The 16,930-nt window shown below is 40.9% G+C and overlaps 1 protein-coding gene across 1 annotated transcript in view; it reads right to left on the bottom strand.

Annotated features, from left to right (window-relative positions):
- Window positions 1-156: 156 nt before the first annotated feature.
- The window catches only part of LOC134536204 (filamin-C), a 131,697-nt gene continuing 114,923 nt past the window's right edge, over window positions 157-16,930 (bottom strand). The window contains 13 exon segments of the mRNA XM_063375857.1: window positions 157-1,313; window positions 1,822-2,003; window positions 2,955-3,137; window positions 3,715-3,849; window positions 4,759-4,901; window positions 5,295-5,433; window positions 7,920-8,213; window positions 11,117-11,263; window positions 12,049-12,324; window positions 13,538-13,720; window positions 14,299-14,442; window positions 15,025-15,264; window positions 16,498-16,674. Of these exon segments, the coding sequence (XP_063231927.1) occupies window positions 1,191-1,313; window positions 1,822-2,003; window positions 2,955-3,137; window positions 3,715-3,849; window positions 4,759-4,901; window positions 5,295-5,433; window positions 7,920-8,213; window positions 11,117-11,263; window positions 12,049-12,324; window positions 13,538-13,720; window positions 14,299-14,442; window positions 15,025-15,264; window positions 16,498-16,674 (2,366 nt within the window). The 3' untranslated portion in view covers window positions 157-1,190.

Raw genomic sequence — 16,930 nt, 5'->3', positions numbered from 1 at the left:
TATTATGCAGAGTACTAACTTTAAATTCAGGGTCATGGTTTTATGGCTACCCACCATAGTATAAAGATATAATCTTGCATGTACTTGTATAAAGAGTTGGCAGAAAGCAAAAAGCGGTGCAGAATTTTGGTATTAAAACAGAGGCAGGGAAAATTGTCTGTGAAAGTTTTATGTTTGATATTAAGTTTGGCATCAAATGTACACTTAACAATCATTATTTTGTAAAGGCCATTTCAAGAATAGTATAGCTGCTCTTGAAAATTATAATTCATAAATGGTATTTTTGAGTATTAGTTGAACTGAAAAACAAAGTTTAGCCATTTTTATGTTGCTAATCCAACAAAACCAAACATTACACCAATTTTCATTTTTAATGTTACCAACCTAACCAACTGATAAAAATGGTTAGCTATTAAAATATTGTTCCATTAAACAAAAACTAAAAAATACCATTTTCAGAATTTTTTCCCCCTTCAGACGTTAAAAAAAAGGAATTGAGATAAATTTTCAAAAAATTTTTTCTCATACCATTAACAATAATTGTTCCTTAGTCTAAACTATACATTTATTACTAAAGTCTATAGTGTAAACAAACGAGATGAGTATGTGTATTCCAAATTATTTTTCACATTTTTTCAAACATTTTCTGGGTGGAGGAAAAAAAAGCTCTTTCACAAATTGAAAAAGATACAAACATAAAATTTAAAAGTTATTGTTTCTCTAGTAAACAATGTCATCCCACATTTTCACTCAATAACCGAAGATACAAGATACATAAGTTTTGTGTTGTACACACAGCTTAGGACAACATATTGTGCTTGTGGTGTTTGTAAATGCTGTTGGCACTATTGTAGAATAGCGTACTACAAATGAGAACATAATATGGTGATATGAGACTGAGGGGAAAAAACTTGTGTGTATATATATGTATATATATATATACACACAGACACACACACTAATATATGATGAGAAAAACTTATTAGAACAGCTTTCTTGTACCCTAATCTTATATAACGGGTGATAATGGCATCTTTCTTCGGCATTACAAAATAACCAATAGGCGGACAGGTGCGTTGTGGAGTGCTTGCAAGATGGGGGGCACAAACAAGGCAGAGGTAGAACAGTAGTGTGGTGTTTATTGTGTACATGGGAGCAGATATGGAAAGATGGGACGTGGGCCGTGGGGCTCACAGCTGGGGCTGCGACCCCCGCCAGGTCCCTGTCGCGCCGGGTCCGCCGAAGTTCATGTGCGCGTAGCCCGTGGAGTAGCCGACGCTGCCGTAGAGGTCGGAGCCGGGCGAGTGGCTCCCCTGCAACACACCCGACACTGGCATCACCACCTTGAACCAGTGGGTGCCTGGCAGCTGTGACGGCATTTGGAATGGGTGAAGACTGAAGTCAATGGAAAAATCTACAACTCGGATGACTAAAAGCCTTAAATGCAGTTCACTAAATGCTTTGCAGATTCCTACATGACATCGTAAAAGCAGTAAGGGGGTTGTTTTTCGAAAAGTAAATCACAGCATCGCGAAGAAAAATACAAGCGAAGCTCTTATCAGGAATAGGCAACCCCCCACATAACAAATGTTAACATTTTTAAATGTGTACTTAACTAGCTACTGACAAAGTCTTCATTGACCACATGTGTGAAATCAATGTGTTAGTTTGAACACACCCTCCTTGAGTTTCCTGTCGGAAGAATGCAGATTCTTCCAGATTCATGATCAAAGGAAAGGAACACTAAATGTATTAGTCACAATCTCCTGCTAAAACACTAATGTGTGAAAAGAGTGTGACAAGACACTGAGCACATCGCACCTGCAGGAACCTGGTGAGCTCCTCCTGCGTGTCGAAGATCATGACGACGAAGGGCGACCCCGGCACGTACTCCCCCGCCCACTTGACCTCCACGCGGTAGTCGCCCGGCTCCGTGGGGTCGAACTTGCACAGGATGGTGCGGTCCTTCTGGCTCTCGCGCTGCATCTCCACCCGGAACGCTCCTGCCCGGCACGAGCCCAACATTCCACAAGTCTGGATACTCACAGCGCCATTAGCTTCATCCGATACCACGATGAATATGGAATCTCATTCTCGTATCAAGTGACAAGAGCTGATAGTTACCCCAGACAAGTGTCTGAAGAACCATGCCTGACAAGATACTTGCTGTATCTACCCGAATGTAATGCAACTCTAAATATTATGTGACCCCAAACTTTTTGATTAAGAGTACATGAAAACGATTGTAAGGATTGGGAATTGCAATTCAAGTACATAGCACTTGAAAATAATTAAATGTATCCCCTATTTACTAGAAGTAACCCAGTGATGAACTCCATTTGCACACACTCCGTCTTCCTGCATCTCTCATCTGTCATATGCAGTTTACAGGCAGAGCATGTAGTTTCTCAACTAAGCTGTTTCCAATTGCAAGATACCAGTTTGTGATTTTAATGCCCCCCCCCACCCACCCACCCACACTTCATTTTCTACCGTTTTGGTAAAAATCATAGCATTATATGTATATACATGTGGTAATTTCTAATTGAAATGCAGAGGTCAGAATTGTTGCACCTCATGTTAAAACCATTATACGTGGAAGAGGGGATCTGCATGATCGATACCTGCCTGGAAACGTTTCATCTGCTGCACTCTTGTAATAATGAGCTATGAATGCAGTCAAGAGTAAGGCTTAAGCAGCTTTAAAAAAAAAAGGAATATTGGAATGTTGCAGTAATCATCCACCCTCATACAGGAGACACATAGAACAACCAAAGCATCATGACTTGATTTAAATTCTCACTCTTGCATTCTGTCTATGAAACATGACAATTGTGGACGAATGCAGCTTGCGTCGCACGACTGTTTCAAGAGCCTGCCAGCGGGTTGCCATCAGATAAGACTAGGTGTCGCCCCAGCGAGACTCGGGCCACGCCTGGCACCGTGGCCGGTACCTTTGGGGCCACGCACGCGCACGGTGAGCTGGCCGGCGCCGGCGCCGCGCGTGTCGCAGATGAAGCGGCTCTGGAAGGAGGCCAGCACGCCGTGCTCGATGCCCGGGCCGTACACGCGCACCTTGCTGGGGTCCGGGGAGCCGGCCACGCGCAGCGCGAAGGGGCTGCCCGGCACGTGCTCGCCTGCGACACGACACAAGGACCAAGGTACTTAAAAAAAAAACATTATATTAAATTTGAATTTAATATTTATTTCCCTACTTAATTTTAGTTGGCGCCTAAGACACCCGTTGAAAAATGATGAACAACACAATTTAATATTCACAAAATACTTATTAAAAATTAAATTTATTTTTATATAATTTAATATATTGCAAGTGCATTAATTGTCTCTGGTGATTCAATAAAATTACTTTCTGTTGATTGATTCAATATACACTTTCACTTGACTCGCAACTCTTGATCGTGACACGGTACAAGGGATGCTACATCGCATACCTGTGTCGACCGAGCCAATGGCACGTGCGTACTGACAAGAACTAGCGCACAGTGGCAACTGAACAGAGTTCAAAAATGAGGAAGAGGAAGAAATATTTTTTTCTTAGCCATTCCAAATAACTGTCAAGACAACAATTGTATAAATGGTTCAGCTAAAATAATTTTTATAGTACAGTTTTGCAAGCAGTCAGTGGAGTAAATATAAGTGCCATAAGAGTGAAAGAGGGTTGTCCGGGCAGACTACAAACGAGTGAGCACTCACCACCGTACTTGACGGTGAGGGCGTGTCGCCCTGCCTCCTGGGGCTTCACGTTGAGGGTGAACGTGCCGTCGCCGTGGTCGTACAGCTCGCAGTACGCCACCTTGTGTGGTCCCACGCAGTGCGCGGTCAGCTCCCCTGCGCACACACACGCCATGGGCGAGGCTAACAGCGCCTGCTCTTCAAGACAATACCTCGATGTGGAGATGTGCATTCGTTAGACCTTGGGCACCACCATGTGGACCCAGCTCTCAATGGCTGGCACGCTACTTACAAATGCTAGCAATTATTCACTGATGGGCTCTTAAGACGGCCCAGACACGGCCATGGAAGATCCAATTGCTCATTTAATAATAGTTTTATTTTAGGTTAATTCATTTGTTTTGTGATTTTATACATTTTTAATGCTAATAATATAACAACAGTTAATGTTTCTAAATAATTACACTCTTGTGACATGTCGCAGTTCTTCTAGCTGTTGTGTAGTGAGTTCATTTTAATGATACTTGTTTGTTTAATTGTTTCAATTCCAGATTTGTTTGGCTTTTAGATTTGGTACTCTTCTTGTTTTGAATTTGTGGTAGGTTTGTTTCTGTATGGTTCCTCACCTGTGGGATGTCTGCTGCATGGATTTTGCTAGAGCGGTTGTGGCTTCGGCTCAGTTTTGCTGTTTATCAGCAATTCCTTTGGCAATTAGAAATTTTTGTATATTCTAATTTACTATTTTTTTTTTGGAACCTATCCACTATTTACATTAATTAATTAGTTAGAATATTTATTCTCTAATTTTATATTGAAATCTGAACTATTATGACAAGTCATCATCATATGTTGTAAACTGGTATAAACTTCTCTGTACACTTCCTTGCACTTTGCAACAGACACTTTGTAAGGCCTAACTTTTGATTTCCCTGGCTGAGTGCTCAAGGTCATGGGGTTTGATTCCCAGTTCCGTCCGAGGCTGGTGTCCACCAGGGCCTCAAGGCCGGACAATGCACCACCTGATTCTGCGAACGAACACGCAGTGGTGCAGGGGGCGAGGGGTACCTGGGCCTGCCTGGCGGGTGTTGATGAAGCTGCGTATCTCCTTGCCGACGGTGCCGACGCGCAAGCCGTCCCCGGAGCACACGACGCGACTGGCGTCCGACACGGCAGTCACCACCACCTTCAAGGGGCAGCCCTTCACCTGCCTGCGACACGACACGCACGGATACACCCGCGCTTTAACACTGAACCACGGCATGTGGCGTTCTCTCTTATTACACCAGCTATGACAGTGTGCAGGAATGTTGCTAGTGTTGGTTACACTAAATTTACCATGAATCACAGAACAGTAAATCACTCTGAATAACAATTCCATGCCATACTAGTCACAAAAATGAGATGTTCTAATATGAGACCTAAAATTCAACAGCATAAATTCCCTTGAATTTAGTTTTAAACAGGTAATTTAAACAGACAATTCTCAGTGTTTTTAGAAAATTCACGGGTTCTCAAATTTCCTGGCAGCGAAAATAAACCCAACTAGTTCCAATATTTTCCCACTCGGGTTGCTGAAAGATGCGGGAACAGAGTGTGCGTACCTGTCGGACCACATGACGTTGAGGAGGTAGGCGCCCGGCGCGGTGGGCGTGTAGCTGGCGCGGTACACGTTGTTGCCCAGGTTCTGCAGCTGCACCTTCATGTCTGCCTTCATGCCCGTGAGCGTCACCTCGGGCGTGCCTGCACACAGTCAGTTCCGTGTAGGCAGGCATCTGTGCTTCGAGCGCTGTGATGACTGTTAAACTGCAGTGTCTACTACTGCCACAGCAGCTATCCATCATTCAATTCATGCTTTCCCCCCCCCCCCCCCCCCCCCCTCAATTTGTATCAACTATGACAACTCATATAAATATTTAGCCAACAAACTAGTCACTTTTTGGCATGGAGAGTGATTACTTATCACATATGGTACACATGAAATTTTAAAACTCTTAAAAACATTTGTTTCCAAAAAAATGTTGTCAAATCTGATTACAGTGTACCTAAAAAAAACAACATATTTTTATCCTCCTCAACAATTTAGAATTTTATACTAAACTGTTAGTAAACGTAAAACATCTTGTGAAGATCTGAAACTCGTACACACTTTAACGTGAGAACCCTTTCACCGTGATGTACCTTGTGATGTTTCACTGTGGTGGCACTGTTGGTTTATTTTTATTTATCCACTTAAGAGAAATTTTGCCACGAGAAGGGATTTTAGGATTTTGTGATCTCCACTAAGGCACACACACACACATGTACACACGTGTGAAGAAAGTTATTATTAATTTCAGAAATCCATTAGAGCAATAATAAATTAAGGATGCAGGAAGAAAAGATATCATTGCAATCACTGCATTGTGACTACTGCCTGGGCTATATCTGCTATCTCACCACATAAATTGTGGGTACAGAGCGAATTATGTATCAGTTGATTTAAGATTAGATCTATAATCTGTAATATATTTAGGAGAATAATTTTTATAGTAGATTCAAACACTTTTTGCAGTTATACTTCTTTAGGCGAGTTATGGAAAAATCATGAGTGAATTTTTACAATGTGTGCACACCATGCAACTAATTTTCACAGGAAGATGGAGGACCCCACATGTGTGAACATAAACCTATTTATAATCACTTTCATAAAAAATAGGGGACATAAAAAATGTATAGATATGCCAAATAAAACTACCCTGGAATATATTTTGTAAGCTAAAGAAGGTATACAAAAGAGTAATTTCAAGTTTTAAACAAACCTTTAAGGATTCTGGTATTACAGCAATAATAATACATGTTCTCCATACAATCTTCTGTCTGGCTTCATAGGACAGTGGTTATAGTGCGCTGTTAATGAGCTGAAGGAACGCCGTTCAAAATTCAGGAGTGAAAATTTTGATATATTTTTTAAATTTATCTTATTGCTATAATATTAAATAGGTACAAAACGCAGTCCATTGGATTATTTCGTACTAGGTGAGCCCTCTATTCACCACTCTTACTTAAAGTAATATTAAATTAACTATGTTTGTTAGGAAATGAATTTTAATAAATTTCCATAGGTAATAAAAAATAAAATCTTATAATAGTACAACTATCCATTAATATACATAATACCTAATTATTTATAGTCATCTAACTTGTGTGGAAACTATATAGTAATAACTTTTTAATAAATTTTAAGAAGGAAATGCAATGCTTTTCACCAACGGATATTTGTGATAATGGAATCCCTATAAATGACGGAATTATAATAGAGAAAGCTGAACAAACAGCGCATATTAAGTATATAATTTTATTATTATTTTTTTTATGTAGCAACTGATCTGTACTATTTCCTTTTTATGTTTTTCCCTGTTAATAAGTTTTCATCATCCAGTCCCTTGAAAAATGTCTTAACAGGGTTTTACTGTATAATACTAAGTTAACCTTTCTTGTGGTTGTTTACACTTTTAGTTTCAGTAGTCTGACAGTTAATGCTTTCGTATGAAAAACATATTTTTTTTTTCATTTCAAATGGTCTATTTAAAATTTGAAAAATTTTAAAATATCATAAAGTCTGTGCATTTAAAATGCTTAGTATCACAGATATGAATAACTTTGCATAATTAATTACCTATAACCTGTATTAGTAAGTTTCTATATGCATAAATTATTTTGACTATTTACATAGTTGATTTATAAAACTTTTATAGACATACACCAATGCTGTTTTTTCATTGTATGTCATTGACAAACCACAAGAATGGACAAGAAATATGATAACTAAACACACATCACAGCACAGATGAACACAGTCGGCTGTGTTGTGATATTTTTTTACGACTGATTTCTTGCACCGGAATTCTCTGTGTTGTCTATTCTTTTAACATTTGACATCGGCTTATTTTGGCTTTTTTTTTTTCCCCTGTGTGCATTTCCATTTTCACCTTTTATTGTCCATTCTTGTGGTTTCTGTATGACATGCAGTGAAAACCAGAAATAGGGTATGTCCATAAAAATGTTAAATCAATCTTGCCCGTCACACGAAGGAATTCACAGAGTGTATTTGCAGAGCTCCACCCATTGTGATACTCCTCTGCAGCTACTACAGCTCGACTCAAAGGTACTCTTGTAGCATTAACAGATCAGTCTGCTAGCATGCTAGGTCGTTGCCGAACCAAGCGGAGCCGGGCAGGGGCACTGACCGGGGCCGGCCTGGGAGCCGTCGATGGTGAACTCGGCCTCGTCGTGGCAGCGCGCCGCGGCCAGCCCCTGGCCCGCCAGCACGACCCTCACGGGGCCCGCCGGGGAGGGGCCGCCCTCGGCCACGCCCAGCAGCGGGCTGCGCGGCAGAGGGAACCCCCCGTACTGCAGGTAGAGCAGGTGCTCGCCCGCCTCGCGCGGCGTGAGCAGCAGTCGCACACGGCCCTGCGCCGTGGGCTCCACGGCCACCGGCACCGCGCCGCCCTGCGGCCCCCGGCACTCCGCCGTCAGCTGCCCTGCGCACCCGCGCCCCGCACACTCTTACATGCCCGGCTGTCTGCATCCCGTACCATTCTATACCATTCACTCAACCTCATATATCATCTTGAAACGTAAACTATATAAATAATGGAAATATTCCAAAAAAACAAGTCTATACCAAATTATTGTGAATAAATGTAGGTATTATCAGTAGGGATGGGGCGACCGAATCCAATATCCGCCGAATCCTAGGGATTCGAAGGTTCGGCGGGTCTGATATAGGATTCGGTTTTTTACTATTTACGGGAAAAAAATACAGTAAAACTCGCTTACGAGGTCCCGCATGGTAGGTTTTTCCGTATAAAGCGTTTAAATTGCCAGAGGTCTCATCATTTACGCCATTAAATGTGTGATATAATGTCCGTTAAATTTTTTTCTGAAACTTCCTGTCTCAAATAATGGCCCACGTAAATATTAGAGCTGTAGCAAACCGTATGTATTCGTTACTGAGTAACGGGTGCGGCATCTAGTAACGAGTAACGAAACGTTACACACGAATGCATTTCGTTACTCGCATCTTTCGTATGTTTCACGCATGCGCGCGCGTATTCGTTACAAAGAACGATGTTTGTTTATTAATAAAAGTATAATTTGGAAATTCGTCGTCCAAGTTTTTTACTGTTTATTAAAGGTATTGTGTGTGTAGACAAAGTTTTAGATTCGAACAGAAACAACGTAAGAAAGTATTTTTTACAAATTATAAATATGTATGTTTTTGTTTTTTATAATCGCGTATTTTCACGTTTTATGTTCTTATCTTAAAAGATATATTATAATAAAGCCGCTCTAATGAGAGTTAATTGTTTCTTGGTTAACAAAAGCTGTTAATTATCAAATATTTTTAATTGTTTATATTCGATTTATTTTTATTTACGCGACGTCATACTGTACGCGTACGAAATACGACTCGATTCGATGCTGTTACATAACATAGCATGTGCCATGTCATGCGGTATCAGAAGTAACGAGTAACGATACGAAAGTAACGAGTACTAATTGTTATAGTAACGAATACATACGGGTACACATTTTTTCGTTACTTTTACACCTCTAGTAAATATGAAGAAAAGACAAATGAAAAACATACGAAGAAATATGGATGATGTACCATAACTACAGTACAAACCCAATAGTTATTTTAAGATAATTACCATAAAAAGAACAAAAGATTCTTTGTAGAATACCATAATTACTACAGAAGCATGATAGCTACCATATTTGAACTATAGTTACCGTAACAACTGAGATGTATATTTACCGTGATAGTAATGTATTATTTATTTATGACATATTAAATTAAAGAACATTGTTGGAAAAAAAAAAGGATGTTAAACTTTGATATGTACGGTTGGCACATGCTACTAAGAAATAATGCGATCTGAAAGAATGCAGTACTACTACGAAAAGTGAAAATGGTACTCGTGGATTTTTAGGTTATGGCAGTCTCTTTCGTTTTTCAGTAATATCGGCCGAAAATTAACGAGCGTACTGTATCGGAAGTCGGCAGAAATGCCGATTCAACTAAATATTGGCAAAATCGGCTTCTTCAATACAGCTCTACATTTAATGACATGAGTAAACATATTTCAGACTTCAGGATATTGAAAAAGACTTTAATTTCCATGTAGGTTTATTGTGTGTATGTTTTTTTGCAAGTGTAAATTGAATGAAGTAAAATGCTTTTATTTTTATTACTTTCAATTGATTAGACTTTAATGACCAGTTACAGATATTTATGACACTAATTTTGAGGTTAAGCAATTTTACTAAAGCATTCCAGCCAAGCAGGTTGCCAGCGAGAGACGCTTCTCTTCTGCTGGAAGCACTATCTCCATTCGTAGAGCTAATTTAACTCCTGAACGTGCAGAACAAATTATTGTTCTGCATGATAGATTAAAGAACAGAATTTAATACTCTGTGACAATCTCTCAGAATTATTGTGCTGATAAGTGGAAATGTTGAAACAACATGATTTTTGGTGCTAAGTTTGTTGAAGCTCAGTAAGGACTCCAGAAAAATTGACAAAGATGAAATTTTTCCAAAGATATGTTACATTTACACAAACATATACTTGGTTATGTTAGTTGGATTATATCAGTTACTAATTAACCAATGGAAACAGGTAAGATTCAATGGAAAAAAATGTTATTTTTTTTATGGCAGTGCAAAATGTAAACACACTCTGTAAATAGTTACCCAAAATTAATAAGCCCACTTCATTTTAATACTTTATTCAAACATTATACTAAGTTTAAGATAAAAATAATTTCCCAAAAGTGTAACTGTACACAAAAGCTTGAGCTAGGCTCGAAGTAAAATTCTTAGGCTCGCAGACCTCTAGTTATGTATAGAAATAATCCTAACCGCTAATCTGTACTAAAACTGAAATTTCTCAAGAAAAATTTTTTGTCCTTATATACACTTATACCAGAAATGTACCAATCTACATGTGATAAAGTCAAGGGACTTTTAGTGCAAGCAGAATACATCTCACATTATATATGTGGATATCATCTATTAAAAGATTCGGGTTTGGGTTCGAGATTCGACAATTCCAGTCAAGGATTTGAGTTAGGATTCGGATTCGAGGAAATCAGGATTCGCCCCATCCCTAATTATCAGTAATTGTTCTGTATCACATATCCAAGATACGTCCCTTGATCCTGATGGCGTGATCCTGTACATATTGAACCTGTAGTACATGATGCTTGCTGTTTTTATTTAGTGCTTCAAAAGATCTTAACTAAACAAAAACAAGACAAACTAAATTAAAACAGTAAGCATCATACCGCATGATCAATCTACTCAGGATCGTGATGAGATATGGAACTTGTACAGGATCGTCGAAGGCACTCGGAGGTAAGCGCGAGGCACGCACCTGGACCGGCCTCTGACGTGTCCATGCTGATCTTCTTGGTGTTGTGCACGGACAGCTCGAGGCGGCCCTCCGCGTCCATGAAGGACTCCCAGCCGCCAATCACACGCACCCTGCGCGCGTCAACCACCTTCGGGTGGAAGGGCGAGCCTGCGCACACCGGCAGGCAAGGTTTCATCACATGCTCCCATTCAGAAGTATTGCTTCATACGCTTTGATGAAACTATAGTTCCAAAAAGAGGTTAAGAAGGGATGGGCCAATCAAATCCTTAGTATTCAAAGGATTCAATATTAGGGGGGAAATATTGAGAGGAAATAAAGTTAATCAAAAAATTCAATGCTAATAACCTCTGAAGTTAACTATGTCAATTTTTTTGTTCATACCCATCCTGTTACTGTTCCCAAAGATAATGTAATTTTAACATGAAGTTACATAAATAAAATAACATTATGTATCGATTCTGGAAACCTAGTTTGTGTAATGACCATTTAAAGGTTAGAATGTTTCAAGATCATCATACATTATTTTATTTTTGACACTTGACGCCCAGATTCCGATTTGAGTAGTATTTTCGAGGTACAATACATACTCTCTGGTATTAAAATTCAAGATTCGGATTAAAGAAAATTGGGATTCGACCCATCACTAATATCAACGATACTTTACTTTTCCATAACAGATATAGTATTGTCAAAATACAGTCATCACGTAATTCTTGCCAGCACCCAGGTAAACACATGTAATGTGCTAGAAAGAGGGAAACAAATATACACATGTTATGAGTATGTATAATAAGACAGGGCATTCCGAGAGAGAGGAATAATAAAAAAAAAACCGAAACACACCTCAGAACATAAAAAAAACTCTTGAACTTGTATAGAGACTGAAACCTCTCCACGAGTGCAGGCTACAGGATGCTGCAGGATGACAGTACCTGGGACGGGCACGTCGTCCAGCGAGACCTGCACGTCGTACACGCCCACCTCCTGCGGGGTGTAGCTGGCCACCCACACCCCCTCCCCCTCGCGCTCCAGGGAGCAGGCCACCACGCTCTCCGGGCCGTCCACGCGCACGCTGGGGCGCGTGTCGCCGGCCCCCGCGGGGCACAGCACCTTGAAGCTCGCGGGGCTGCCCGCCTGGGCTCGCTGCAGGCCCTCGCCCATCGCCTTGCACACCCCGGCCTCCTCCACCGGGAACGTGACCGGCGAGCCTGCGTGAGGCATTCAGTAGTAGGGGTCGGCCACTCAAACCCTCTAAGAGCCCGTCTACAATAGTCCGAACCTGTGCGTGGTCCGTGTCCTTATCCGAATGTGAGTGACGTCACATTGTCTCACCGAAAACTTCCCTGTCCACAATTGCGATGTCCGATGTCCGAATGTATTGATTTCTTAAGTTGTCACCAGAGCGCAGTAAATGTGCCAAACCAAATGTTTTTGTTTATTGTTTTGATGCTTTGTAGTTTGAGATTGAACTTACGAAAGTTATGTAAGTTATAAGTGACTAACAACACCTTCCATTTCTTCAATAACAAAAACAAAACACCACGTTTTCAAACGGGAACCGGAAATTCAAATATCGTGAGTGTTCTGTTCTTTTTCTGTGTCCGAAGTACACAGGTTGGGACAAAAAGTTCAAATTAACAAATGTCTTCAGACCAGGTAGGTTCGGACCTTCGCCCACTTGACGCATGACGTCGGAGGGTCACGTGGACCAATCAGCGACGAGTGTCCTTCGGACACAGTTTAGGACATTGCTATTGTAGACGGGCCATAATACATACCTTCAAATCCTTTACATTCAAAGGATTCAATATTCAAGGAAAAACAATTGAAGAAAAATATTAGAAGAAACAATTAAATTAAAAAGAATCAACACAGAAAACCTCTTAAGTTTACTAGATTTTTTTCCCTTCATATCTGTCCTTATGCCATTCCCCAAGATATTGTGGGTACTTTTAACATTTAATTATATAAATAAAATTTAAATACTTATAGATTCTGGAAACTTACTTTGTTAATAAACCACTAAGGGCAGAATGTTTCAACACCGTAGTTTATCTTTTCAATTTAATGTGCATTAATTGACACCTAGATTCGGATTAGAGGGGCGTATTCAAGGAACTCTCCGAGATTCGAATTTGAGAAAATTGGGATTTGACCCATCACTATTCATTATTATTATAGACTACGCAAAATTATGCTTTTGTTTTTTATCCTACACAACATTACTTTAAATGTTTTCAGAGAAACTTTCCAATAAAATACTTATCCAAAATTTTAGTGAACCATTATGGATAAAGTTCTGTTAAAAGAATAAAATAGTAGTTCTAGAGTCCGCACAGAAACCAAAATGTATGTTTTTAGTTTTTACATCCTACTTAAAATATTTTCATTGCTCAGGAAAAATGAAATGAAGTTGGTCACCTGGCACCTCCTCCCCGCCGTACAGGATGCTGAAGCGGTAGTTGCCCGGCAGGCTGGGGCAGAACTCTATGTGGTCCGTGTCTTTGTCCTCGGGCCGGCTGCTCACCTCCAGGGGCAGGTCTCGGCCCAGGGGGCTCGTCACCGTCACGTCCAGCTCCGCGAAGCCCGCCTCCTTGCGCGCCACTAGCACCACAGGCAGACACGCCTCTAGCGCCACTTGCTTCTCAGTGCAGAACAGATCTGACTTGTGACAACTCACCCTAACTCTGGAACATTTAAAATACTTTAAATTCTGTTTGGTACACAGAAAACATGAGGATAACTCGCACATTTTATCTGACTGCAATTTTCCTACCAATAAAGTTCCTGCTAGTTTTTTTTAAATGCAACTCTCAATTAAAAAGAAACTCTTCACTTGAGCCTGGCTGTCGTGTGATGTCGTGACGCAGCTCCTACACCGGGATAATAGGCAGGAGCAGTGTCGCAGGCACGCTGATTTATTTTAATTTTCTTCGAACTACAATTTATAAGGCACGGAAAACATTTTGTATTATCCCTAATTTTGTTCACAAGTTTATGTCTAATGCGTAATGCCCATGTACAAACAACATAAAATACGCAGCAAAGTTCTTTTACTTGCTGTACAGCCAGCTACTGCAGATAAACAAGTTTCGCTTCTAAATCAGTCAGGTTGGATGATTGAATAACATGTAATGACTGCCAGTCACGCCAGACAAACAGCCGGGCGACCAGCGAGTTACCTTTGAAGGCTATCTTCTCGTTGACGGTGACAGACTTGGAGCTGACGTCCTCCAGCCTGACCTTGGAGGGGTCGTACACCTGGCAGTAGTAGGGGGAGCCCCTGGCTGCCCTGGCGCCGTGCGTGACGTCCACCTTGTACGCTCCTGCGCACACACGCCGCCCACCGTCCAGCACGACATGCATGTGGCACGTACATTCAAAATATTTACAGACCACACCTGTAGGCTGTGCCAAAAGGGATTATTACAATTATCTTTAGAATATTTGCAAATTAATGGCATGAGCATTAAAAGAAAAAAAAAAGAGTTTCTGAGGGGACATAGATTATTATTTAGAATGCACAAAATGAAATATTTAGTACATTCAGCGTTCTCAAATATGTACCGAGTGAAAAATGTTTATATTCCAACTACTAAGTTAGAAATATATATATTATCTTGCATTGAAAAAAAAAGTTTTAATTCGACAGCTATACTGTGTTCCATGGAATCATTACAAATCAGATTTATTTGACCTCACAAATATTATGCTATTAATATAAGAATTAAATTATTTTAAAATATTTCTTTTAAAACTTAAACAACACTTTAAAGTTTAATGTACAATAGTGGATGTGTCAACACTCGGAGCATACGCGTCGGAACGGGAATCGGCATACTGCCGGAACCAGCCCACCCACCAACACCAACTTCGTGTGCAGTTAGCACGTGGGGTTGACGCCACACCTGCGTGGGCGGCCGTGAACTCCGCCAGCAGGTTGCCGTCCTTCTGCTGGTAGCAGCGCACGGGCACCGCCTGTCCCAGCGGCGACGTGACCACCACGTCGAACTCCTTGGCCGCGTGGCCCAGCGTCTCGATCACGAAGCTGGTCGCCTTGCCCGCCCGCGACTGGTACAGCCCCAGGCCCGTGGCCATCACGTCCTGCCCCACGGCCGGGCTCTTCACGCTCACCTCGAATGGGCAGCCTGCGCACAGCACGTACACGCAGCTGCAGGGGTCAACGGTATCACTTCGTGCATGACATACCCTATTTACCTCTTGCATTGGTCATACATTTTATCCCAAATTTTAGTTTCAAAAAATATAGTTCGATCGTTATGCAATTTTTCCACTTTGGTACAAAAATAAAATTTTAATATTACCCTGCTAGAGGTACTCAAATAACTAGCGCATGTTGGTTATAAACTCTACTTCTAAATTAAGTACAGTAGAACCCTGTTACAATGTTCCTGCTTATAACATCATATTTATTAAGACCCGACATTTTCCTCATAAATAATGCATTTATTTCCTTCATTTATCATTTCATGAATGATGCATTTCCTGCTTATGTTTGATTTCTAAAATTCAATAACAAAAACAAAAAAAAACATAATTATTCCAACACTCATCCCATCTGTGAAGTTTAACGTGTTAAAATGTTTACTCTTCACTTTACGAAAATTTTGTTTACAATCACTGCTATACCACAGATGAAGTGTTCAGATAGGATTGTATGTGAAAACGAAATGTAAATGTACCAGAAGACTAACGCTACACATAAGAGCTGTCAAACACTGTGTTTTCGATACATCGAAGGTACATAACGTTCACAGTAACGTGTCTGGTGTCACCCTTGTCATAAAAAAAAAAAAAATCCCTCTGTTTCTTGCCATTCTAGTGTGTTTTCAGATGTACGTAAAAAGTCCTACAGTATTTTAGTTTGCTGATATTCTGCGAGAGCAAAAAAAAAAGTATTTTCTATTGCTGAAAAAAGTTTTATTTATTTCATTTATATGTAGGCATCTAAAAATGACACCCCGACGACGTCCCGGCAGCCGGTGGGCCCAGTGGCTGACGACGGCGACGGTGACAGCTCTTATCTTTGCTGTTTCTCCAAGTGCGGTTATGAGTCACGCCATTTCATTCAAGATTTAAAAAATATAATAACTGCAAGTACAAAAAAATTCATAGAGAACTTTTATATTTGAAATTTAATCTGTACAATATCTAATCTATGAGTTTTTTCACTGCAGTGCACGTTTTTGAGATATGGTGTGAAATTTAGACATTTTAAGAAAGTGCAGGATTTCAATGAACTATATTTGATTATGACGAGTACTCGTAGTTACGAGGATTTCTCTCGCCATTGTCAGCTCTCGGAGTAGCGAGGTTCCACTGCAATCGGAACACAGCCAACACTGTTGCGAGGAAGTTACCTGCAACGTGCAGGCCGTTGTACTTGAGGTCGACGCGGTGCGGCACGGCGAGGCGCGGCTGGTACACCACCTGGTACCTGTGGCCGCTATCCAGGTCCCTCACCGAGTGCTTCACCTCCTGTCCTGCCGCGCGCACGCTGGCCGTGAGCACGCCGCGCCCTGCACTGGACGCGTCCACTGCAACCCAGCCGGCACGTGAGGCATGACCCTACCATGTCCCTCACTGTTTGGCGATGAAGCACTTCAGCTGGAGTGCACAATGGTTTACAGCAACCCGCAACACTAACCCTCCAGCGTTCCGGTGGCTCAGCAGCCAATAAACAAGTTAACTCTGCCTGAGCCTAAGAAATGCAGTCCTCCCACTGCTTGACACTATGATGCAACACGGTACACGTTTCCAAAAGATAACCTAAACCTTTTTCAAACTATAGAT

The sequence above is a fragment of the Bacillus rossius genome, chromosome 10 (genome assembly GCF_032445375.1).
Source record: "Bacillus rossius redtenbacheri isolate Brsri chromosome 10, Brsri_v3, whole genome shotgun sequence".
Lineage (NCBI taxonomy): Eukaryota > Metazoa > Arthropoda > Insecta > Phasmatodea > Bacillidae > Bacillus > Bacillus rossius.
This window is presented reverse-complemented; position numbering and strand designations above follow the sequence as displayed.